The sequence below is a fragment of the Pistacia vera genome, unplaced genomic scaffold, assembly GCF_008641045.1.
Source record: "Pistacia vera cultivar Batoury unplaced genomic scaffold, PisVer_v2 Contig581, whole genome shotgun sequence".
Lineage (NCBI taxonomy): Eukaryota > Viridiplantae > Streptophyta > Magnoliopsida > Sapindales > Anacardiaceae > Pistacia > Pistacia vera.
In genome coordinates this window covers 732,474-758,501 of record NW_022196425.1, presented here as the reverse complement: position 1 = coordinate 758,501, position 26,028 = coordinate 732,474, and the positions used below count along the sequence as shown (strand labels likewise).

At 36.1% G+C, this 26,028-nt stretch overlaps 5 protein-coding genes across 13 annotated transcripts; all 5 read right to left on the bottom strand.

The window, feature by feature from the left end:
• Positions 1-875: 875 nt before the first annotated feature.
• On the bottom strand, positions 876-5,983 carry LOC116109506 (U-box domain-containing protein 3). Of its 3 annotated transcripts, none has more exons than XM_031395725.1 (5): positions 5,835-5,983; positions 4,160-4,440; positions 3,686-3,802; positions 1,558-3,465; positions 876-1,310 (listed from the first exon to the last, which is right to left on the bottom strand). In XM_031395725.1, the coding sequence occupies exons 2-5, from the start codon at positions 4,430-4,432 to the stop codon at positions 1,248-1,250; spliced, it is 2,361 nt and encodes a 786-aa protein (XP_031251585.1). In that variant the 5' UTR covers positions 4,433-4,440; positions 5,835-5,983; the 3' UTR covers positions 876-1,247. The 3 variants fall into 3 exon arrangements, with proteins under 3 accessions (XP_031251585.1, XP_031251584.1, XP_031251586.1); XM_031395724.1 differs by having other exon boundaries at positions 4,160-4,437; XM_031395726.1 differs by lacking the exon at positions 5,835-5,983 and having other exon boundaries at positions 4,080-4,211.
• Positions 5,984-8,703: 2,720 nt separating this feature from the next.
• LOC116109511 (probable E3 ubiquitin-protein ligase XBOS34) lies at positions 8,704-11,181 on the bottom strand. Of its 2 annotated transcripts, none has more exons than XM_031395733.1 (4): positions 11,023-11,181; positions 10,210-10,312; positions 9,702-9,787; positions 8,704-9,591 (listed from the first exon to the last, which is right to left on the bottom strand). In XM_031395733.1, the coding sequence occupies exons 1-4, from the start codon at positions 11,038-11,040 to the stop codon at positions 8,890-8,892; spliced, it is 909 nt and encodes a 302-aa protein (XP_031251593.1). In that variant the 5' UTR covers positions 11,041-11,181; the 3' UTR covers positions 8,704-8,889. The 2 variants fall into 2 exon arrangements, with proteins under 2 accessions (XP_031251593.1, XP_031251594.1); XM_031395734.1 differs by having other exon boundaries at positions 8,705-9,585.
• An 828-nt stretch (positions 11,182-12,009) lies between these two features.
• On the bottom strand, positions 12,010-15,926 carry LOC116109508 (putative E3 ubiquitin-protein ligase XBAT34). 4 transcript variants are annotated; one of them, XM_031395728.1, is made up of 9 exons: positions 15,625-15,926; positions 15,400-15,514; positions 15,221-15,301; positions 14,918-15,006; positions 14,713-14,804; positions 14,331-14,412; positions 13,518-13,620; positions 13,010-13,095; positions 12,011-12,899 (listed from the first exon to the last, which is right to left on the bottom strand). In XM_031395728.1, the coding sequence occupies exons 1-9, from the start codon at positions 15,760-15,762 to the stop codon at positions 12,198-12,200; spliced, it is 1,488 nt and encodes a 495-aa protein (XP_031251588.1). In that variant the 5' UTR covers positions 15,763-15,926; the 3' UTR covers positions 12,011-12,197. The 4 variants fall into 4 exon arrangements, with proteins under 4 accessions (XP_031251591.1, XP_031251588.1, XP_031251590.1 ...); XM_031395730.1 differs by having other exon boundaries at positions 15,595-15,736; XM_031395729.1 differs by having other exon boundaries at positions 12,012-12,893; positions 15,625-15,925.
• A 553-nt stretch (positions 15,927-16,479) lies between these two features.
• On the bottom strand, positions 16,480-19,155 carry LOC116109502 (rho-N domain-containing protein 1, chloroplastic-like). The gene is made up of 2 exons (XM_031395717.1): positions 19,041-19,155; positions 16,480-17,910 (listed from the first exon to the last, which is right to left on the bottom strand). Exons 1-2 carry the CDS (start codon positions 19,078-19,080, stop codon positions 16,715-16,717), a joined length of 1,236 nt encoding a protein of 411 aa, XP_031251577.1. The 5' UTR covers positions 19,081-19,155; the 3' UTR covers positions 16,480-16,714.
• A 3,421-nt stretch (positions 19,156-22,576) lies between these two features.
• Positions 22,577-25,818, bottom strand: LOC116109547. 3 transcript variants are annotated; one of them, XM_031395775.1, is made up of 6 exons: positions 25,662-25,818; positions 24,201-24,373; positions 23,829-24,012; positions 23,117-23,223; positions 22,913-23,025; positions 22,577-22,827 (listed from the first exon to the last, which is right to left on the bottom strand). In XM_031395775.1, the coding sequence occupies exons 1-5, from the start codon at positions 25,731-25,733 to the stop codon at positions 22,944-22,946; spliced, it is 618 nt and encodes a 205-aa protein (XP_031251635.1). In that variant the 5' UTR covers positions 25,734-25,818; the 3' UTR covers positions 22,577-22,827; positions 22,913-22,943. The 3 variants fall into 3 exon arrangements, with proteins under 3 accessions (XP_031251635.1, XP_031251634.1, XP_031251636.1); XM_031395774.1 differs by having other exon boundaries at positions 22,577-23,025; XM_031395776.1 differs by having other exon boundaries at positions 22,577-23,025; positions 24,201-24,307; positions 25,662-25,814.
• Positions 25,819-26,028: the final 210 nt, after the last annotated feature.

The window sequence follows — 26,028 nt, the reverse complement described above, 5'->3', positions numbered from 1 at the left end:
TTTTCCATTTATCATCATGGACCATTTCACATGTGATCTTGTACTAATTTCTCTGTAGTCTGATGACTCTGATTGATGTTTCGGTAACATTAAGACACTTCGTTCTATTACCTACCCCATTCAACAAACTTCAGATTACTTGCCTTATAATTTTTAGATAATGTTGAAGGCGAAGGGTCTGCCTCAAATTCATAATTTTATCAATCCGATATTTAAGAAGATGGAGCTATTCTAATGGCCATCACCGACTTGTCTTTTAAGTGATAATTTTCATGACATCACTGATAGCCACCTGGGAAATGGACTTCTTAAAATGGAAGCATTTTCATCAAGTAAAACATTGTCTTTGTCTCCATTTGTACACAACCCCAGAGCTGGCTCCCATGGAGAAATCCCACATGCAGGTGAAACACGGTCCATGAGATAATGCATTTTTTCAAGGCAAAAGTTTCTTTCCAATTTTGTAAAGCTGTCAAAAGACTAACGTTTGGTTAATGACAACATCTATCATCCGAATCAAGTATTAAGCTAAAAGAGATCAGTCTTTTCTGCCTCTTTCTTCTTCAAACTCACAGAAGTGAACATAAGTACTTGTTGGAACATCAAATGGACAGAATTGTATTGCAGTGGGCTATGCACACCAGAAAACAAGCTGTAATTATTCGGAAACAGTTTTTTCTCTAACTTTTACTCAAATCAAGTACTTCTGTTTGGCTAGGCTCTTCATTGAATTATATATAGAGCTATGGAGCTTTGTTAATGCTTGATTGAATTCTAAGGCCTCGGAAGATATCATATGGCTACGAACAAAGCTATGTTACGGTTAGATGGAGAACTGAAAGTTGTCAAACTCAAAACTAGAAGAGTGGTGCATCTAAAGCCACAAAAATAATTAACATAAATTGCGTAGCAGATTACAGAAGTCTATAATATTATGTACAATATATCTACAATCGTAATGACAAAACCAACTACAACATAAATTATACTGTAAACTGAGAAAAAAAAAAAAAAAAAGAAGAAGAAGAAGATAAGTGACTGCACACATTCGAGAGTACGCTATCAAAAGAAAGAAGGAAGAAAATGAAAGAATTAGTAGTACATTGCAAATGGATCTAGTTGATAACTATATAATATATAGGAAAAAGGCACTCCTAAGGGGATCTAACAAGGAAGAGCAAGCTATATCAAGTAGAAACCAAAATTATCTGGAGAAAAATAAAGGATCCAATTAAATTTATAACTTTTCATGATTTCTTCCCCATGGCCCCTTCCCTCTGATTCCGGAAGTGACTGAGAAGCTGCTGTGCCTGCATGTTATACACAGAAGACCAATAAATAATTTATTTCTCAAGTACCTCTTAAAATTGTAAGCAATGTAACACATCTATTTTAGCAGCTGCCAGTACGGAAAAATATAACTAGAAAGCCAAGGCCCTTTTCCAGGTTTCCATAAATGAGTGAACCCAGACCCACCATTCTCCCAAAGATAGAGAAAGTTGTGAGACAGTGTGAGAACTAAAGTTCAACCAGAAGAATAGAAACAAAGCTATATACCTTTTCCTTTGCTCTAGGGGTGCCGGACTGACATAAAGCAACAAGAGGAGGAACAGCTCCTTCTTGCAAAACCAGAGTACAAAACTTGGGACTATGAAGGCACAGCTGCAGCAGTATGGAGGCTGCATTTTCCTTTCCTCTCTGGGATCCTAATTCAACTACCTCGACCAGAGATGGGATGCCACCTTCCCGTGCAATTGCCAAGCGCCCTTCACCAACGGTCGATAGATTTGCAAGAAGAGCAACAGCCTTGTCCACCATCCCAGCGTCAGGATCCATCAAGTCAACAAGATGCTTCACAGCCCCCGCTTGAACTATTCGAGCCTTGTTCTCATGAAAGATTGAAAGGTTAAACAAAGCAGTAGCAGCATCTTTTTTACCTCTTAGAGTTCCAAAACCTAGAAGATCTACCAAAGCTTTGACAGCACTAGAACGACCAATTTTTGCCTTGTATTCTTCTAACACAGAGAGGCTGAACAGAGCTGCAGCAGAATTTTCTTTGGCTCCGTCATTTCCTGATCTTAGAACATGAATAAGTGGTTCTATTGCACCTGCTTCCGCAATCATGGCCTTATTGTCTTCATTAATTGATAGATTTAAAAGGGCAGTGACAGCATGCTCTTGGGTCAGCTGTGTTTCTGAGTACAATAGCGAAAGCAATGGTGGGATAGCTCCACAATTGCCTATAATGATGCGATTCTCCATGTTGTGCTTTGCAAGAAGCCGCAATTCTGCTGCAGCTGTAGTTTTCAAGTCATTTGATTGGCTATTAAGGTCTTCAATCAATTTCTTGACATAAGAGGTTGTGGTCAATTCATCAGAACCGAAGTCAGAAAATGGAACAGCGTGTATTCCTCTAGAATTATGCTGTCCACTCCTGGCCACTTCTACTTCTGTTTCAGAGCCCTGGTGTTGTTTTCCCGATAACCAGGGAGAAAATCCTAATTCCTTATTTGATGGTGAAGCAGCAGGTCGCTCTGATATGATCTCTCCTGACACCTCACTCAATTTTTCATGCTTACTAGACTTCCTTGACACCTCATTTGATGCTGGAGGCATATATTCAATACTTGAAATGGCACTTGAAGCTGATTCGGTCCTGCTATGTACATATGATTGTTCAGGGGATGGGCGGTCAGACTTTCCAGTATCTCTACTTTGACATCCATTCAATTCTTCTCCACTTAATCTGGAAGAGACATCAACCTTCAGCTTTTCAAACCCATTTCCAGCATCAAGAGATGATCTTGACGTGGAATTACTACTGTGTAAAGAACAACGAAAACTATCTGTGCGGATTAAATCTTGAGCAGACACACGATCCAATGGGGATAAGACTGAGACAAGATTACTATGTTCATAGTAACTGGAAAGCCTTATATTGTTTTCCTCACACCAATTTGCTATCATAGCTTTGACAGTGTAATTGGGAATTAGATTTGTGTGTGTCAGTATTTGCCGAGTCTTTGGGCAAACGGTCAACCCTTGATCAAGCCACTTTTGGATAAACACCCTCTCATAAGTTTGACCAGAAGCCAAGATCACCGGGTCCAACATGAGTTCCAAAGATAAAGGGCAGCGGAAGTAGGAAGGGATTGGAACTCCACTTGTTGCTTCAAAGCGCACCATTTTAAACATGCGATCACGAATATGGGAGATGAGATCCACAATTTGGTCGATTTGTTGTAAACCTCCTTTACTCTGATTTACCTGAGCATTTATCCTCTCCTTTTCCACAGCAACACTTTCTTTCAACAGTTCCTGGTTTGATTTCAAACTAAGTGATTCAATAATTTTAACAAGGTGATCAGTGCTAGAAAGGATATCATCTTGTTGACCTCTCAGAGCCTCTGTTATATGTTCTGTAATTCTTTCCTGTTTCAAGCAATGTATTTCCTGCATACAATGCTGCACAATTTACCAGCAATCAGTTTTACTAGTCATGGCCAAGAGGCTAACCAGGCAACAATGAGAGTGCTAAAAATTTCAATCAGCAAACTTAAAAAGTGATTTAGAAGGGAAAATCGGTGAGAAAAGAATGATCAATCTACACAAGAAGCTCATCATCAAGAAACATGTAGTTACAGAAAAATACTAGTGCAGAAACGAATTTTAGCATTCTACACACCTGAACAACAGACGTACTTGAACTGAATGGAGATGACTGCGATAGTCTATACAATACACGACATACTTCAAGTGAAGAACTCTGGATTTTCATCAAGATAGCCTCACTCTGTAGAACCTGGACACACATAAAATAACATATATCTTTGAAAGATAAACAAATTAAGAGAATAGGCAAAAATAAGTTTGGGATTAATAATAGGCAAGGCAGGGTTGCCGTCGTTGGATTACAAACTTTTTTTAACCAGTAAACCCAAAGGGAGCTTCACATAATTTCAGACATTCATAATTCAGTGTTCTGCAAGCATGATATAAGACCATTTTTTTTACTTTTTACTTTTTTCTCTTTTGGGTGGGGTTGGGACAAGAAAAATTAACCAGCTAATGACTAATACCTCTGCAGTTTATTCTTTGAAGAATTCCACCCGGATCAAGCAGATCCAGCAAACAAAAAAAATCAATAAAGATTACATACACTGCAAATCTTGCTCATCTTCGGACTCCACTTCTCCATGAATTCCCGAGCCTCATTAACAGCCATATCCAGTTCTTCACACTCTTTATTTAGGATTTCATCTGAAGGTATTTTGTAATCAACAACTTCATCCAGCAACGGTTTCAAAAGTTTTAACACACCAGCTATATTCTTGTAATCATTTTGAATAGAAGTAACTTTCATTGACTGGCAAGAAATAAGATGGATGAATCGAGAAATACTGTTGATAAGACATCTAACAGATGTGTCCATCTAACCTGCTTTTCATGAAGCATATAACAAAATTAGTTACATCGAATAAAACTCCTAAAACAAAATATTTTCAGAATGTTTTGGCCGAACAGTTGGTTTCAAGGCTCCTTAACAGAGACTTAATTTTCCTCATACCAACACCTTGGGTTTTGTGATCAGTTACAAAAACTAGACTCATGTCAGTCAACAGTACTTTAAATCGGTAAACACATGTCAAGCCATGTTTCCATTGCAGAGGAGCGTAAAGCATTCAACTAATAACCATCTGGATATAGTTGCTGCTTAACTCATTACTAACACATAAGACAAGACATATAGAGCTTCCAAAGAATTAAATGATAACCTGCCAAGTATCATTTACAAGTCATTTTTTATTTTTATTTTTTGTCTGCAATATAACTAATGAGCATGTTTTTTGTGTCAATATTGCTTGAAATTGCATCACACCACATAGAAAAAGACATGCTGAAAACCAGATACTTTAGATATTATTGATTTCCACATATTAAATTGCTAGACTTAACTTATGTGCAAGATAACTGACTTTGACCTATTATTCCTTAAAAGCAGCTTCTATGAGAAAACGAAAAATAGCATTTGCCCACTGCCATGCCTATTCAAAAACAATAAAAAAATGATAAGTTATTCCAAGGCCTTTTCCATGTTGAATTTCTTCCATTGTTTGAGGAAACCCATTTTACTAGATTATCAAAGGAAGCAAGAAACCATCTACATTTTCATACTCATTGTATGCTGCCTGCACATGGTTTCTTAAAGTTAACTGTTTCACACAGACACACAACTTATGAGGATTTAAGAAAACGTTCATTGTCCAAATATAATATCGTGAAAAGGAAATCAAATTAAATCAATATTTTTTATATTTTACACTACTTGATAATAGAGAACAGAACTTCCACTAACTAAAGTTTAACTCCATCAAATGCCTAAACAAATACTAAAATACTTTATGAAAGAAACCAAATCCTCGCGAGATCCAATATTCCATTACTTCTCTTTTCCTCGTTTTTCTCGGGAACCAAACAGAAAGTAAACTAATTTTCAATTTTTCACACAACCAAACAATTCCCACTCAATTTTATTAAACAACAACACTATCAAACCCACCACGATAATTAAAAACGAATGATCAAAATCATATAACACTTCAAAATTAACAAACCCCATGTGTTGAATTAGACAAAAAAAACAACTAAAAAAAACTAAAACTTTAAATCCAAACAATAATAATATAATAAAATAAAATAAAAAAGCAAACCCCAACTGCTATAATCACCTATACATGAAAGTTTGATAGAGCACACAGAGAAATGGCTATGAAAAAGAAGAAAGATCAAAACTTTACAAACAAAAACACAACTTTGCCTTCATCAAATCATACCTGTGTTTAAGTGGCTCAAGCTGGTGGTGTTAAACCAAAAACATTGGTTTGTGAAATGAACAAAATCTAATCTTTAAGAATCATTAGTAATGTAAATGAAAGGTTCCAGCTTTGATTTCTTACAAAGCTGCATGAGAGAGAGAGAGAGAGACAGTGTGTGCATTAGTTTGTTGCAAGAACTGTAAATAAAATTGGAAAAACAAAAAGAAATGGGTTGTGAATTGGGTGGGGGCCCATTGTGGTTGCAGATTTGTTGGGTTTTCTGGGGCAAGATAAATTAAGGGTCATAAGGAACAGTAAAACAAGATGAGGGTTGAGAAAATAATTTAGGTTTTAATTGTAATTAATTGGATTAGTGAAACATCAGTCACGGGCTTTTATGTAGCTGATGATGATGAATATGATATCAAAAGAAAACAAGAGTTTACAGAGAAGTACATGATTAATCTAGTCTTAATGGTGTTAAAGACAATGGAAATGACTAATTTACCCTTGAATTTTCTTATTTATGAGAAAGAGGTAAAATTCATTAAACCCACAATTGATTTATAGTAGAGGTATATTCCTCAGTCCTCAGCCTGAATCTTATATAAACAATTTCCTCAGCCTGAATCTTATATAAACAATTTGTCATTTCTTCCTGATTAATTGATTGTCTACCAGAAATAAGAAACATCCATCTTGAAACTATTGTAGTGGAGGTGTTGCAGTCGTACATCTATATCATGAATGATTCATAATTGATTTTTCACAAAATACATTTAAATTGGTGATGAAGAATTTGATAAACTGGCTTTGATGAGCAGCACCAATTATAGTAGCTGTGTTCACGAATCAAGATTTCTTTTTAGCATTAAAAATTGTATACTTTTGATGCTACCTAATCCTGATAGAGTCAAATCTTTATACTAAACATGACGATTGCATGGATAATGCCATTTGACAAATAAATGTCATCAACTTATCTTCCATATCAAGGTCAAGCCATTATCAGCTTCTCTTTTTTTCAGAAAAGAGTGGACAATAAATAAATAAAAGGGCAAAAGGGAAAGGAGAAGACCCACAAGCAAAATACATATTTATGTTTAATGAAGATTTATTATGGAAGAATGAGAAGTTGTATTGGAGTAAATGCTCCTATGGGAACTATTATATAATATTCTTATATTACATAACCCAATATTCTCAAATTTCAGAATTCAGATCCCAAATAAAAATTCTTAATTTTCTACAACTGGGTGGAGAAATACTAAAAACTTAAGCATGATGTTGCTAATATATATGTATATAGGAAATGATGAAATAAAGAGGCTTAAGCAATCGGGTTTCAAACACTATACCTTGATAGTAATGTTTAATGAAAGCAACTTCCTTGTTATTGTTTTTTAATCTCTTTGAGAAATGAGAATGATTCATCGCCAGCTAGCTAGTTGTTATAATCTTGGTTTTGGATGAGCCAGCCAGCCCCAGTTACATCATGGCTCTTTTCACCACATCACATTTGAATTAAAAGTTAACTCAGTAAAGCACCTAGCATCATTATAATGCCTTCAACTTTTTGATGGAAGAGTCTGCATGACTCCAAGTTTTTCTTGGTCACCACTCAAGTAGATGCCCAGTGAGTGCATATACAACTTTTCCCACCTTCCCCAAAGTACTAGTTAAAACTGGGAAGGCTAAACCAAACCCAAAAGAAATTTGATCTTTTTTAATTGCATTACAAATTCTGTATAACGTTCCATTAGATCTATGAATTTAATAACCTTAAAACTAAATTATAATCTTAACTAGTGAGGGGTTTGACCTCTGGCTCTGGTTACGATTCACATGCTTGCAACTCCCAGCTTTAATGAGTTGTTAATATTTCTAATGGATTAGAAAGGGTCAAACAGTAAACATATTAAATGCACAACATCTTTTCTATTGTCTATATTTGCCGTACACGTCATGTTGCTAGTTTCAAAGGTCAGATTTATGAAGGATCCTGGTTCCCCATATGGGGGGATGTACTTAAATAAATGATAATACATCTAAAAAACCAAGGCTTGGTGTCTAATCACTTACAATTTAAGCTTTCAGTCAAGCTTTTTACATTTGGGAAAACAATAAATTGTGTCAAATGTTGCTATTCACTTTCTGTAGTAAAAACAACTTCAAAGAAATTGAGATGTGGTTTTGGTTAAGCATGGCATGTGCTGGTTTTTTTACCATTTGGAAGGTAGGGTCATCGATGTTGGAATGGTGGGCTCATTTGTAAGACTTAAAAACATTCACTTTATTAAAACGTTAGACCACATTTTGACCTTAATTGATAAGAGGTCCCAATCTCCTTACCAATTCACTATAAGACACCCACCTGTAGTTGTAGACATCCAACTGAGGAACTCTGTAATTTCCCTATCCATGATACCCTTAATGTTTTCAATCCCAGTATCCAAGGCCAACAGATTTTCATTTTTGTCTCTTTATTGATATCATCATTCAGATTCCAGATCATCATGAAAAAACACAGCAGTGATTCTATCAAGTTGTCGCGGTACAGGCGCTCTGGAACGTGGATATTGTCAGTAACCTTCAATACAAGAAATGTTTAGTAATCAAACTAAAAATTTTGATTTGGAAATATGTCACAAAACTGAACCTGTTAAGCTGAGAGATCTTTTAAGCTCAGCTACTTAGAGTACTTGACAAATATCAAGGTTGCCTTAAAGCCCGAACAGACATTGTTCAGTATCACAAACATGCACCATATATAAGCGTTGAAATTTAGAGGAGAGAGGTATCTAACCATTCAAATTCCTCGAGGATTGCTCCTTAGATAAAAGTGGATTTCATCAATTGATTTTAATGTAGAATCCACGAAGTTGTATGGAGCAAAAATACTCCTACGTAACTGAATGAATTTTTCATAATAGCAGACTATTTGTATTTGTACACTTCAAATTAATCAATTACAGTCCTATAAATTGATCAGTAAAAGCTTCGGTATCAGAGTTCAACAAATAAATCCAATCTTTACAAACAAACTCCAGATCCATTTTTTTGAGTTGCCTTATTAGACAGCATAGACTCTTATAATCTGATTAATCTTGGTTCTGCAAACAGGGCAAACACCCTTCTTGGCTTTTATGTCATTTAAACATGTCATACAACCAGCCATATGACCACAGGGTATGCATGCCCCTTCTATTGGAGCTTCCCAACATATTACACATAAGGAAGATGTGCCTTCATCTTTCATGTCATCTGTTACCAATACGCCTTCATTTTTTAAGTTACTTGTTACAGAAGCGCAGCCCTCTATGGTAGGAGTATACAGGTGCACGGGACTGCTTTCAACTGATGGATAGTGGATTGGCCCTTCATTTGATATATCCTCAGGGAATGGTGGAGCTGACGGAACTGATGCGGAAATTCCGCCGCTTGTTTGGACGGAAGGGGCAGGGTTAGTATGGGTTTGGACAGCTTGACTTTGTTTACAAGTTGACCCAGAATCAGGCAAATCCCACCCATTGTATTCTTGTTTAGCAGGTTCATCCGTCCATCCACTACAGCTAGCGCCTGACTGTGAAGCTAGGTCCCACCCATTGTGAGTGTCAGAACTTGTAGGATTGTCCCAACCATTTGCATTAATTGCTTCGGCCTTCTGCTGGCCATTAGCAATTGCTGGTTGTATAGCTTCTGTGGTGGTTTGATGCGCATTCATTGGAACAGAGGGTAGAGGGCTATGAGACACTGTGGAGGGCTTAACCTGAAACTGCAGAAATTAAAATAGTATACTAGCTGGTGATTGCATGACAACAGAATCCAGGCTATAAGAAAACATCATCATGTAAAACTACAATCTTATGCAGTCTGATTCTATACCTGGAGAATTCCTCTGCATGCATTATATAACCACTGAAGCTGCTGTTTGTCACCCTCATCCGCAGATGCAAGCTTATAACGAATACCTAGTGAAAAAGTATGAGATCAAAGAATAGACCTGATAAAGTGAGGCTAACAGAAATTTCTTACAATGCACCATTGTTTCTAAGGCCACATATAATATGGCACCAGAAATTTTGACAAAAAATGTGAAACCAATTGTGAACCATGAATCAAATGCACTTTCAAACGTTTAGATTAAATCTAATATGTAAAAGTAAAGATCACTGGGAATAACATAGATTAGATACAATTTAAACTATTCAAAGAACTTTGATCTACCCATTTACAACGATGCTAAATTTTGTGTAAAAAATGTAGTGCCATTCACTACGATGTAAAGATATGCTACTTGTTCAATTATCATTTAGTTCATTCACAGTTAAGTCACCCTTTCCTAACCAAACGCTCATAATATCACTTGATTAACAAATTAATATGAACTTACTAGTAGACTTGTCAAATATAGTGAGTGCAGGATCCCGTTGATGAAATTTAGGTTCATCAACTTTGGCATTGCAAAGGGCGATGACTGTACAAGGCTGACCATCCTGTTTGCCAATTAAGAAAGCAATTTGAAAGACCTATAGAACAAGAGTAAATATCATAGATAACTATGTAAAGAAATCAAATCTTTAAGTTTAAAGCTAAAACTATAAGTTATACAACCAAATTTTAGTAAGGGTTTATTATACTAGGTCTAGCAATGGGCAACCAGTATCCCTGGCTACTGTATAGGTGAGGATAAATTCTAGTTTCCTCACCAACATTAGGCAAAAAGACCTATTAGTCTACCCAATTTATGATACACAGCAAGCTGTGATTACAAAGAACTAATGAGTATCAACATGCCCATTATACAACTACTTTGTTGCATGAGCCAAACAGAGCCATGCCAATTGAAACAACAACAATAAAAGTTCAGCTTTATGATGTTTACTTTTAAGTAACTGCTTAACTATGTGTAGCTTAAGGCAAAAGAAAATAAGGTAGATGTAAGAGTAGTGAACACACCATAAATGGTAAAAGATAAATATCTGTGGGATATCTCAAAGATTACAGAGTATAAACTATGTCTGTATAAACAACGAAACTTAGAATAAGATCAAGAAACATAGAGCCAACTGGACAAGATCACTAACATGTCTTTAGAAAAGTGCAAAATAATCCTTCACAGGACACACAAATAGTTCTATGTTATTTTATTTTAGAAATTAAAATGATTATCTGGAAGCAACTCAAAAATTTAAAATGAGCATACCTGCAAAGTAGGATACATGGCAAGCTCAAATCTATGAGGCTTCGTGGGATTACCAGAACCACAAGGTATAACAACAGCCCAACTACAAGTAACGAACCTTAGTTAAATACAGTGCCAGGTCAAATAGTAAGAGCAAAGCTTAAAAGCCTTTGAAAATATTTGCTGTAGTGCATTAATCACTTACAATTTAAGCTTTCAGTCAAGCTTTTTACATTTGGGAAAACAATAAATTGTGTCAAATGTTGCTATTCACTTTCTGTAGTAAAAACAACTTCAAAGAAATTGAGATGTGGTTTTGGTTAAGCATGGCATGTGCTGGTTTTTTTACCATTTGGAAGGTAGGGTCATCGATGTTGGAATGGTGGGCTCATTTGTAAGACTTAAAAACATTCACTTTATTAAAACGTTAGACCACATTTTGACCTTAATTGATAAGAGGTCCCAATCTCCTTACCAATTCACTATAAGACACCCACCTGTAGTTGTAGACATCCAACTGAGGAACTCTGTAATTTCCCTATCCATGATACCCTTAATGTTTTCAATCCCAGTATCCAAGGCCAACAGATTTTCATTTTTGTCTCTTTATTGATATCATCATTCAGATTCCAGATCATCATGAAAAAACACAGCAGTGATTCTATCAAGTTGTCGCGGTACAGGCGCTCTGGAACGTGGATATTGTCAGTAACCTTCAATACAAGAAATGTTTAGTAATCAAACTAAAAATTTTGATTTGGAAATATGTCACAAAACTGAACCTGTTAAGCTGAGAGATCTTTTAAGCTCAGCTACTTAGAGTACTTGACAAATATCAAGGTTGCCTTAAAGCCCGAACAGACATTGTTCAGTATCACAAACATGCACCATATATAAGCGTTGAAATTTAGAGGAGAGAGGTATCTAACCATTCAAATTCCTCGAGGATTGCTCCTTAGATAAAAGTGGATTTCATCAATTGATTTTAATGTAGAATCCACGAAGTTGTATGGAGCAAAAATACTCCTACGTAACTGAATGAATTTTTCATAATAGCAGACTATTTGTATTTGTACACTTCAAATTAATCAATTACAGTCCTATAAATTGATCAGTAAAAGCTTCGGTATCAGAGTTCAACAAATAAATCCAATCTTTACAAACAAACTCCAGATCCATTTTTTTGAGTTGCCTTATTAGACAGCATAGACTCTTATAATCTGATTAATCTTGGTTCTGCAAACAGGGCAAACACCCTTCTTGGCTTTTATGTCATTTAAACATGTCATACAACCAGCCATATGACCACAGGGTATGCATGCCCCTTCTATTGGAGCTTCCCAACATATTACACATAAGGAAGATGTGCCTTCATCTTTCATGTCATCTGTTACCAATACGCCTTCATTTTTTAAGTTACTTGTTACAGAAGCGCAGCCCTCTATGGTAGGAGTATACAGGTGCACGGGACTGCTTTCAACTGATGGATAGTGGATTGGCCCTTCATTTGATATATCCTCAGGGAATGGTGGAGCTGACGGAACTGATGCGGAAATTCCGCCGCTTGTTTGGACGGAAGGGGCAGGGTTAGTATGGGTTTGGACAGCTTGACTTTGTTTACAAGTTGACCCAGAATCAGGCAAATCCCACCCATTGTATTCTTGTTTAGCAGGTTCATCCGTCCATCCACTACAGCTAGCGCCTGACTGTGAAGCTAGGTCCCACCCATTGTGAGTGTCAGAACTTGTAGGATTGTCCCAACCATTTGCATTAATTGCTTCGGCCTTCTGCTGGCCATTAGCAATTGCTGGTTGTATAGCTTCTGTGGTGGTTTGATGCGCATTCATTGGAACAGAGGGTAGAGGGCTATGAGACACTGTGGAGGGCTTAACCTGAAACTGCAGAAATTAAAATAGTATACTAGCTGGTGATTGCATGACAACAGAATCCAGGCTATAAGAAAACATCATCATGTAAAACTACAATCTTATGCAGTCTGATTCTATACCTGGAGAATTCCTCTGCATGCATTATATAACCACTGAAGCTGCTGTTTGTCACCCTCATCCGCAGATGCAAGCTTATAACGAATACCTAGTGAAAAAGTATGAGATCAAAGAATAGACCTGATAAAGTGAGGCTAACAGAAATTTCTTACAATGCACCATTGTTTCTAAGGCCACATATAATATGGCACCAGAAATTTTGACAAAAAATGTGAAACCAATTGTGAACCATGAATCAAATGCACTTTCAAACGTTTAGATTAAATCTAATATGTAAAAGTAAAGATCACTGGGAATAACATAGATTAGATACAATTTAAACTATTCAAAGAACTTTGATCTACCCATTTACAACGATGCTAAATTTTGTGTAAAAAATGTAGTGCCATTCACTACGATGTAAAGATATGCTACTTGTTCAATTATCATTTAGTTCATTCACAGTTAAGTCACCCTTTCCTAACCAAACGCTCATAATATCACTTGATTAACAAATTAATATGAACTTACTAGTAGACTTGTCAAATATAGTGAGTGCAGGATCCCGTTGATGAAATTTAGGTTCATCAACTTTGGCATTGCAAAGGGCGATGACTGTACAAGGCTGACCATCCTGTTTGCCAATTAAGAAAGCAATTTGAAAGACCTATAGAACAAGAGTAAATATCATAGATAACTATGTAAAGAAATCAAATCTTTAAGTTTAAAGCTAAAACTATAAGTTATACAACCAAATTTTAGTAAGGGTTTATTATACTAGGTCTAGCAATGGGCAACCAGTATCCCTGGCTACTGTATAGGTGAGGATAAATTCTAGTTTCCTCACCAACATTAGGCAAAAAGACCTATTAGTCTACCCAATTTATGATACACAGCAAGCTGTGATTACAAAGAACTAATGAGTATCAACATGCCCATTATACAACTACTTTGTTGCATGAGCCAAACAGAGCCATGCCAATTGAAACAACAACAATAAAAGTTCAGCTTTATGATGTTTACTTTTAAGTAACTGCTTAACTATGTGTAGCTTAAGGCAAAAGAAAATAAGGTAGATGTAAGAGTAGTGAACACACCATAAATGGTAAAAGATAAATATCTGTGGGATATCTCAAAGATTACAGAGTATAAACTATGTCTGTATAAACAACGAAACTTAGAATAAGATCAAGAAACATAGAGCCAACTGGACAAGATCACTAACATGTCTTTAGAAAAGTGCAAAATAATCCTTCACAGGACACACAAATAGTTCTATGTTATTTTATTTTAGAAATTAAAATGATTATCTGGAAGCAACTCAAAAATTTAAAATGAGCATACCTGCAAAGTAGGATACATGGCAAGCTCAAATCTATGAGGCTTCGTGGGATTACCAGAACCACAAGGTATAACAACAGCCCAACTACAAGTAACGAACCTTAGTTAAATACAGTGCCAGGTCAAATAGTAAGAGCAAAGCTTAAAAGCCTTTGAAAATATTTGCTGTAGTGCATTGTTACTTCTCAGGGTGTTCATCCAAAATAATTTTTTTTCAAAAAAAAAAAAACAAAAAGGCCCGTCACCTTATATAAGCCTATTAATCCACGTAAGTGCTGCTACAGCATTCAGCATTTTGACAACATAATATTATATAAAAGAAATCATTCTAATAAAAAGCATAAATGAAGTTTGCAAAAATAAAGAAAATCAGTATGATACAAACATTTTCCTCGACAACAACTGAGGAGCTAATGCTTCAAGAAAACCTGGACCATAAAGCTCCCGCAGCCAGCCAGAGAAATAGGAAATATGACTCTAGAAACAAAAAAGCAACAAAATTAATATAAAAGCTTAGGCAATAAAACAATATTGTAATGAAACATAAATAATTTCAGATAAATGACAAAATAAACAATTATCAAGCACACCTCAATTGTACGAATGACAATTGTATGCCCCTTAATTCTTGCAACATCGAGTGGAGTATGACAGTCGTCATTCCTCACAAGAGCATTTGCTGAAAAATTTGCAAAATCACTAAAAACCATCACACTTCATTTCTGCACACAGAAACAAAGCTCATGCGTTCATATAACTTAAGATTGTGATTATTATTATTATTTTTCTGTTGTTCAAATTGTTTCATACAAAACAATAATTAAGTTACAGTCCACTGTCCATTAGAGCAGCAGAATCTTAAAACCATAATAAACAGATAAAACAACACAGACCTTGGTGAAAGAGAAGTAACCTAACAGTTGGTTCCAATCCCCTTTTGGCTGCATGATGCAAAGGGTTTCCAGCATGACGACCTACCAGAAACTAATGAATCAGCTTAATTAAATGTTAAATTCAACTCGTACACAACATTCATCACTTGGTAACTAACAGTAACAAAAAGAAACTTTACCAGGACGGTAAGCGTTGACATTGGCACCAAGTTCAATAAGAGTCTTTGCAACATTGATAAGGCCAGAGTCCATGCATGCCACAATCAGTGGGGTCTTGCCTTCTCTGTCAATCCACTGCATTAAATACAAAACCCCAGATTATAATTAAAACAAATTATGACAGTTGAAAGATTGTTCGCAAGTTAGTTATTTACCTCAAGATTGTTCGCAAGTTAGTTATTTACCTCAAGATTGGCGCCTTGGAGATGAAGGGCTTTGATGGCGTCAACGTTGCCGGTACTGACACATTGAAAGAGGAGTTCGTCTTTGGATTTTTGTTGATGAAGTTGGTGGTGGGTCATTGAATTCAGACTTTGCCCCATAAGTTTTTTTTAAGATAAGTTGATGAGAATTTTGACGGGATTCTGAAAGAACACTTAGCAACTAAGAGATGGGTGTTTGTGAGTTATTTCTTCAAACTAAACTGAGAGAGAAATAGGGAAGAAGAATAGAAGATAGAGATTTTGTCCGAGTTTACGGTTGTTATATGGTGTGAGTGACGCACACAAATAAGGTTGACATTTTTCATAAATCATATCATTTTTATTTGATATGGGCCATTCTTTTTTCTTCTTCTTCTTTTTTTTTTTTTTTTTTTTTTTAATTTCAAAAATAAAAATGGGAGATCAGGGTTATATGTGCCAAATTTAGAGAAGTGAAATGGACAGTTTTCATCTTTTCATGCATGCTTCGGACGCCCGGTAAAACCTCTGCACCAATAGTTTTTTTTTTTAAATACAGTGGCGATTTATTTCGATTTTTTGATCTTTTCTTCTGCAATAAAAACAAGAAATTCATAACCTTTTTCTGTCAAAATGAATCAATCAAAGATAGCATGCGCCTACGAAGACTGAGCGAAAATGAATAAACTAGACGAGGGCTCACTTTGCCATTACAAATCAAGGTGTTTTTTTTTTTTTTCCCCAATGTAATATATAAGTTTGTCGAATATTCATTCCACTTTTCAAATAGAAAACAAGATAAATTAGTTTAAAGAAAAATCAGATGAATACTCTGGGGATTGAAAGTGGCTAAAAAATAAAAAAATTGCTGAGCCTAGCTTAAATAACTATCTCTGTTGATTCACAGCTACTAAGTCTCAAAAGATGTCGAAGGGCCTAAAACATTACATAGAAGCAAATGCAATCAACTGAAGACAACAGAAGCAAATATAAGATAACAAAAAAGAGAATGTCACAACTAGTCTCAAAATTGTAAACGGCCTCTTGCCTTTTTGCTTTTTTTATTTTTTTATTTTTAAACCCTGATCAGTAATCAGACTGAGCTACCACTTAACAACTCCACCAACTCGCCTTTCTTCATCTTTGAAAACCCTTTCACTCCTCGAGACTTGGCAATTGCCCTTAGTTCAGGGAGCTTCAAAGCAGTAAAATCTGGATGTTCAATATCCTCCTCTTTTCCTCCATCTTCATCATTATCAGCATTATCAATATCTGAAGACTCGCCCTCTGATGCCTCGTATACACTGCCTTCTACAACATCGGACTCATTGTCTGATACCTCATCATACACATTGCCAACTAGAATATTTGGTTCACTGTCAGATACCTCATCATAGACATCCCCATCCACAAAGCTGGCATCATGCTCAGGCTCTGACCCCAGCTGAAGTTCTGGTTCAGGCTGATATCTGGAGTCCGTGCTTATCTCAACTGAACTCTTCTTCCTCTTCCCACTAGGATTTAATTGTGAGACAGAATTCATAGTTTCCTCACTGGGATAAATGGGCTGGTATTTGAATTGATTAACCGGAGACCTACGTCTGAAATTTGATGCTGGTCTTGTTAAAGAAGAGGCATTAGGTTCCTTAGGTTCTCGGGCCTCAGCCCCAACTCTACTACTTGAATCAAAGAAGCTTGTGCTTTTATCCTCATCATAAACAGCATTCTGTTCAGTCTCGTTTTTGCTGCTGCCACTGCTGCTTTTCCTCTTACCTTGCTCAATTGAGTGTTTCCTCAACAACTTGAGGAGAGAATCTACTGTTTCACTCTCTTTACGTTGTCCCTGTGTCACTTCAATCTTGTTGTCTTCTTTAGCTGCTGCTCTTTCTCGAAGCTGAGACTGGACCTTTCTGAATAGTTCAACAATCTCCTTCTCTCTTGGTCCTGGGGCTGACGTTGCTTGAAATTTTGGGGAACTGGAGAGGGAGAGTAATGGCCCATTTTTTGAAGATAACAGTTCAGATTCATCATCAAAACTATCCCTCTCTTCGTTTTGCCTGTTCCTGCCTCGGAATCCATTTCTGTTTTGTCTCATGTCAGGATTTCTCCTATAACTCCCAGAACCAGCCTTGCACACAAATGATGTTCCTTTGGCATCACATTTAACTGCTCCAATCTTTACCTGTGAACGAATTCTCAGATCACCACGAGAAGAGCAGGAAGACAGAGCCACCGCTCTTCCAGAAATACCCAAGCACGGGAGACACCTTCCTTCAGATGACCCATAACCTACAATAAGATATTTTTAATTTAAGAACTTAACTATAATACAAAAACCCATGTACAATTTGGCAAGAAAAAGAATGACTCACAATTCATGGTCTTACCCTATATATTCACAGCAAGGATTCCTAAAATATCAAATAGGTTTACACTTTATTTTACCTATAATTCATTTATGGATATTTTCTCTTCAAGAAGATAAAAGAGGAAGACTGAAATATAGGGGTACCAAATCAAAATAGTCTAACTATTACAATATATAAACCTCTATTAACTGGAACCTGGATCAATATGAAACGCAGAACGGATCTAGTGCACAGTCTGCCACTTGATAAGGATGAAGTTACAATGTGAGGTGGGCATAAGCATATGCTCCAGAATTTCTCATCATTCCTTCAAGATACATGATTGAGTTGTCCTATAAACTAGATATTTATATACGTTTTCTGGTGTTTATGATGGGAACTTTGATAGTAATATTACATATCAAAATGAACCCATTGAAAATTGCTTCAAAACTAAAATATCAGTGGGAGGATTGATGGCAATATTCACATTGGCAACAGCACATTAGCACTCCCATAACCCTTAAAACAACAGCACCATAGCTGCCACAACTTGCCACCAAAAAACTATCTGAACAAAGCAGACCATAACCACAACCAACCTTTTCGTCAGAATCACCAAAATTCTCTTATGTACCTAAATCTTATAGGGGAGGAGTAGGCAACGAATTTGCAAGACCCACATCCTGAAAAATCCATCATGTAAACGAAATAGTACACATTAACTAAAGAAAAGCCCCTAAACTCCGCCTCTCATCCCTGCTAAAATGCTAATAATAAACAAAACCCTCTACGGTCTGCGTGGCAAAAGGATTAATTAAATTTGACAAGACAAAGTTCAGACATCCAGTTGCCAGTTGGTTTGTTTACTAAAAAAACGAATAGCTAGAATTTAAATAGATACAAAATCTACAATAAACAGAACAACAGCAGCATCGAAATGAGTAAAACCCTAAAGCTTCGCGTTATTGTTCAAAAACTGCAATGGACAAAAATTGAAAAAGGATAACGAAAACTAAAATATTAAAACGGTCGTTTCAGTCTTAATTTTGAAGTAAAAGTTGAAGTTACCTGGGAAATTGTTAGATATGGGATGAACTGCTTGCGACATCACTCGCTACTCTACTCTTTACAAGATTAGAGAGTGGCTCTGCTTTTGCATTTTTATACTGTTTTTCTAATGCCGAGCTTATGCCGCCCTAGTTTGCCAAATTATATAGCCACTGATAAGGGACCTTTTAGGCAATTCCTAGTTTCCTTAGGGGCGTTTGGTTGGGGGTTACGTGGGATTAAGTCATCTTATATTATTTGATTATTATATTTAGTTGTCAAATAATATAAGATACCGATAATCTTCAAATACCAATAGTGGTTACTGTTTGTAATATTGTAGGTAATCTGATTACCTTCATTTTCTTAGGTATTGTAAGATTATTTGGGTAATTTTTTTTATTACAATTATATCCCTTATTAATAAAACTTTAGGACAATAATGCCTTTTTTTTTAATTTATTTACATGAATATTGTTTTTACCATTTCACCCCAATTAAATAACTTTTTGGAAAAAATTACCCATGAAATCAAAACAAATTTCAGTTTACCCAAGCCACCACCCCCACCCACCTGTTGCCGCATGTCGCCGGCCGCTGCAAGAAGTCGTCGAAAGTCACCTAGAGTCATTGTGAGCAACCCATCGTGACCGAGAGGCCTCGATATGGCCATTTATGGTCATATTAATGGCCAAAAAGTCCATATCGGGAGTAGATCTGGCCAGACCCTTGGCCTTTATCAGCCATATCTGGGTGAGATGTGGCCGTTAACGGCCATGGATCTGACCATTAACAGCCAGATCTCGCCCAGATAGGGGTGTTAACGAGCCGAGCCGAGCCGAGTTTTCGGCTTAACGAGCTCGGCTCGTGAAAGAAGATTAAATATTGAGCCGAGTCGAGCCTTAGATTTTATGGCTCGGCTCGGCTCAAAAGAAATTTAAGTATATTTCGAGCCGGTTTATCGAGCCGATTTCAAGCCGGCTCGCGAGCCAACCTCCAAAAATTCAGTTTTTTTTTTTTCAAAATTCAAATTTTTTTTCATAAATTTCTTGGCAGCATGCAGGCGACAGGTCTGAAACTCTGAATATTGTAGACTTTAGAGAAGAGAAAGGAGGCATTTGTCAGCGTAGGAAGGCCCACTAAGCGAAGCTCTTTCTTTTTCTTTTTTTTTTTTTTTGCCTCCCAGATCTGTTTCACAGCGAACAGAAAAATCGCAACGAACTTCCAAATGCGATAAAAAATCCGATGAACAGCACGGTGGAAGAATCTGATGACGAAAACCGACGAAATTTCGACTGGGAGTTATCCTAATGATGGCGATGAAAATCACGACTGGGGATAACTTTTACGGCACAACACCACCATGGCACTACTCTTCATAGACAGCTCTTCCTGAAATCTTTCACCGGAAAAAGCCCCCAGTTACAGACGAACAAATCACGAAAAACAAGTTAAAATTTGACAAAAATTGAAGAAACCCCAAACCCCAAACAAACAATTAAATCTCAATCGACCAGGCAGGACTGATGATGAACCGACAATATCCAGTTCAGATCGGACGAAAATCCGATGAAGATGACGAAGATCCAACGGCTGCCGAAGGTCCGACGAAGATGAACAAGATCTAGCTGCAAATCAACACTTTGGGAGGATTTGATTCAAATTTTACGGCAAGGGTTCGAGTCTGACGGATTTTTCGCGATTTGGGGATTTTAATAATGGGGGCCAGTTTATTATTTTTCAAAACTTGTTTGCATTATTTAATTAAGTCCCAATGTTTCAGAAATTCTCAAAAACCCTCCCGCTTTTTCAAGCCAGACGCGGCTCGCGAGCCGAGCGAGTCGAGCCTTGTATGGCTCGAACTCGGCTTGTTTTGTCTCACGAGCCGAGTCAAGCCGGCTCGTTATCAGACGAACCGAGCCATTAACGAGCCGAACTCGAGCTGAGCCGATCCGGCTCGCGAGCGGCTCAGTTCGTTAACCAGCCCTATGCCCAGATATGGCTGATAAAGGCCAAGGGTCGGGTAAGACCCATCAATCTGGTTGGAAATAACCAAAATAGATTTTGCCATTTCCGACAAGATCTGCTCCCGATATGGCCTTTTCGACCATCAATATGGCCAAAAACAGCCATATCGGGGCTTTCCGGTCACGGTGGGCTGCTCACAGCGACTTCCGACGGTGGTTTGTGGTGGCAGCGGTAAGGTGGTGGTGGTGAGTTTGTTATAAATTAAAGTTTTATATAAGCGGGGGTGTTTTAGCTAAATTTGAAATATTAGGGGTTAAAAGAAATTATTTAAAAATTAATAATAAAAATAATATTATATTAATATTTAAAAAGAGGGCAATTTAGTAATTTAAATAACATATTTACCAATTTATTCCTCGTAACCAAACATATTAATATAACATACCTACCAATTTATTCCAACTAACCAAACACATTATACATATATATTTTTAAACAAATTACAGGCTTAGTAGTTTATATCATTTGATTCATTTGTAATACCCGTTTTTTATTTAAGGAAAATAATAGACATCGGTAGTAGTGCACCGAATGACGTGACAAAATCCTGATCGTTGATTAATATATTAAAATATTCACTCAATAGTATTCATGTGATGCTATAGTGAGATAAGGTTTTCTATAAATTAGAAGCATTCGTGTAATGTGAACCAAGCTTTGCCAAGCCAATTTTAAAACTTTCTCTTTCATTCTCTTTTGATGTAAACTTTCAAAAGCTCTCCAAAAAGAAAACTTTCNATAAAACTAGAGTGTTTTAGCTAAATTTAAAATATTAGGGGTTAAATGAAATTATTTAAAAATTAAGAATAAAAATAATATTATATTAATATTTAAAAAAATGACAATTTAATAATTTAAATAACATACTTACCAATTTATTCTTCATAACCAAACATATTAATACAACATACCTACCAATTTATTCCAACTAACCAAACACATTATCTTTTTTTTTTTTAAAGAAATTAATTCATTTGTAATACCCATTTTTTATTTTAAGGAAAATAATAGACACGGTGAATAGTGCACCGAATAACGTGACAAAATCCTAACCGTTGATTAATTATAACTTAATATTAATCAACGGTCAAAATTTCGCCACATCATTTGATGCACAAATTCAGTACACTACTCCCGATGACTGTAGCATTATTCTTATTTTAAATTTAAGAGGCTCGACATTATCTTGTTTATAATATGGTTTACACTTGGTCCAAAAGTGTTAATTGATCACCTGAATACCTGATACTGGTGAAAGCCTGAAAGGTAACTTGACCGCGTTTATTTTGCGGCATTCTCTCTCTCTCCTGTGCCAAGTTTTAAAGAATGCATGATAATCTCAACGATGTTATATGTAAAGGACTTCAAACAGACACCCGTTGAGACTTGAGAACCATACCTTGAGGCTTCAGATTTACATTATTTTGAAAAAGAGAACAGACTAAGCTATAAAAATTATGCACTTATTTTGCAAGATGTAATACGTGCTTTAAGTGAAATAGATTCATCAAAAGCTTCTACTGACAAAATAATCAATCAAGAAATCGATGTTTTTTCTCTGATGTTAACGCATTGGTTTTTCTTCAATTGTTTTTTTTTTTCCTGTTCCTTGGCTAGCCTTTGAAACTACATAATGTTCTAACACAATGTTAAACATAGATGAAACTCAAGAAGACATGTCTCTTTGTATTCGCCAATCTGAAGGAAAGACTCAGATTACCCAACAGCCACACCTGGTCGAGGATAACCATAAATACAGCACCTCCCATAAGAGATGAACCTAAAGATGGCCTTTTATTATTCCCTTGGTACTTAATCAGATGTCTAATGAGTACAACAAGCAAGAAAAGACAATCAATACAAACCAAAGGAGTCAGTGCTCTGTGAGGGCAGAGTCTATGCTTTGTGATTTTTCACCATATCTTCCACATCCAGTTCCACCTCCATCACTGGTGAATCCTGTCGCATGCTCAAATGACTGGTCCAGGAACACAAAATATTCAAAGATCACAAAAATTAGCCTGGTGTACTTGAACCAAGTTTGTAGTAAAATGGACTGAGCAGCTCACCTGTTCAGGACAGGGCCATGATCCACAGCTGTCCGAAGGCAATAAAGAACTCTTCCAACTATATTTGTCATGGGAACTGGACCAAAGGTTCGACTGTCATTGGCTTCCTGTCACTCAGACAATAAAGGAAAACAAATCCAAATAATCCAAATGAGAAAGAGAAGTTAATCAGGTTCTATTCAAGCATTTAAAAGTCAAGCAATATGGTAATGGCACAAAGCACTAGTTTCTATTTTCTTTTTTAAGTTTACCCTCTTGTGCTCCCCAGCAAAGTGACCTACTTATTTGGTTTGCACCCCTGCTGACATTTCCATGCATATCCCATCTCTTGATTTAACAAAGTTCAAGCAGAGGAAAGCGCAAATGCAAAGTTTGGTTCTGGGATTTAATTCTATCCAAATGTTGTTTCCTAGCAATACAACCTGCGTATTTAGTTCTTTTGCCTTTCTATTTAGGGAAGGAGTGCTATAAACCATAGCTTCCAGATTCTGAACCATGCTACTTACTTCCAATTACTGATGATATTATTCCCTAGTATTCTACATATTGCTGAAAAACATAATAATTTCACCCTGGTGAATTTTCTTTCTGATGTCAAGACCAAGAGTTATGTAACGTCTACATAGTAGACAGAAACGAGGTAATCCAAAAAGCATAGCAGAAATATGGTAGAATACAATTAATTAAGAATTCAAATAAAAAGGGCAAATACCTTCGGCTTTATGTTTTCATTGTCAGCCAACACCCAGCATTGATCCTTTTCAAGAACAAAAGGCTCATCTTTCTCATCAGTAGACACCATTTCATACCCTTCAACAGCAGCTAACCGTCTTACTAGGTAGTTGTCTGATTTCTCCGGGTCCTTCAACACCACAACATCTCCAATATAAACACGACTGTCAAACAAAAAGAATAGGGAGATGAAAATCTTTCAAAAAATAAAACTGAAGTCTTTATATAATAAATGTAGAGATTCTGTTGGAGAATAAGATACCAAGGTATAAATATGCCACTCACACACAAAGAATAAAATAAAACACATTCCTAAAATTATTAGGGAAAAGGGAAAGATAACTCGCATTACTTTGGATCTACAAATGGTAACTTCCGTACGAGAAGAGTTCCACCTTGCCCCCCTATAACTGGGGCCATCTCCTCTCCTTTATTCCAGTGTAAATAGGTCAACTTTCCCTGAAATAAATATTTCCCAATAGAATCAAGATATTCTATGTCTCTGATATGACCTTGCTTATAGTTCTGCTTCACATGGAAGAATATGTTAGGAAAATCTAATAAAAATAATTCTAAGAACCACTATCTGAAGTTTTAACCAAAGCTGTGCATATAGAGAAGCAAGCTAAAATTCAGAGGCAGAAGAACCAGCTGGAAAGCATGACAGAAAGCATACAAACCACCTGTTGACCTTGAATATCCGGTTCTATAAGCATTTTTCTTTTTTCTTGTTCTTTTTTTTTTTTTTTTCCATTTCTAGACCCAAAAGTTTGAATTTTTTCTGCTAAAATGTTATACTACCAAGCTTCTGACAAAACTCTAAAAAGTTACAATTTTATAGCAATCCACTACATGAGGAGAACAAAATGTAGGCTTGGTCCTCATTTTCCCATCCTCAGGCTCACCTTTCACTGTACACAACTATGTTATTGATATATATTGATCAATTTGTTTTTATGCAACTTACAAATTTTGCATACATTAGAATAATTCGGGTGACCAAGTTCACCTTAACAGACTACAGTAATAATTATTTCTACCTTCTTAAATACCATGTATTCTCCAATGATCATATCAAACTACAAATTTAGTCAATTATAGCAAGCCAGAAGATTGATATTGGAATAAAAAACATTAATTATTCAACCCAAATTCTACAAGCTGAATTAATCAAACCATAAAAGAAATGTATCCCTTGCTTGTCTCCTAGCATCAATTTAATTATATCTGCTTTTGATGCCAAAGTTATTCTAAATACACTATATAATGTTTTTGACAATAACAGTCTTCCCCGCTAAAGAATGTGCTAAGTGCAAAACTATCCGAAGGGATTGAAAAATTAGTATCCACACACAAAGGCATTTCAGTCCTTCCATTTAGCCAGAAAACTCTTATTCCAATATCAATTTTATCATTTTAACTACAAACCCAGTTTCATACAAAGCTCTAATAATCACACAGTGAACTAGTCAAATCTGAAGCTACGTTGCAATCTTTACATTAGCAGTCTAACAATCTCCCATAAAACTTGACAATATAAATACCCTTCACAATTATAAAACGAGCTATGAAACACATTCAATAATAAGCCCTAGAATGTCAAGTAACCACATCACCATGTCAATCTCAAACATAAAAAGAGAAAATTTAACAGAGATAAGAAAAGCAAAAACTAGATCTAAAATAATTTAATTCAGAAACTGGCCCGAAAACACAACAAACTACAGATAGCAACTTGAAAATCCAGAATGGAGAGTTACAACAACAACAAAAACTAAAATGGGAAAATCGAAGGGAAAAGATTCAGAAAGACCTTCCAGCTGATAGAGACGGAATACTCGAGCTTGTGCGACACGTATCGAAACCAAGTCGATAGAGAAACCATTGCCTATCGAAGCTACGGCTTTGAATTTAGACTGGCTGTGGTGTTTTGGACTCTCCGCATTCACTACTGTTAAACCCTTAAAACTTCTTTTTGTATTTATTAATTAATTTGGTCTGTCACTTCTGTAATTTTATACCATAATAAATCATTCTTATGAAAAAATAAAATATTTAATCTATACTCTCCTTCTAAAAACGTTCATTGAACTTTTATTTAATTTTATGAATTTGAGCGTATAACGATACATATTTTACATATGAAATGTTTTTAAAGGGTATACTGAAAATTAATGGTG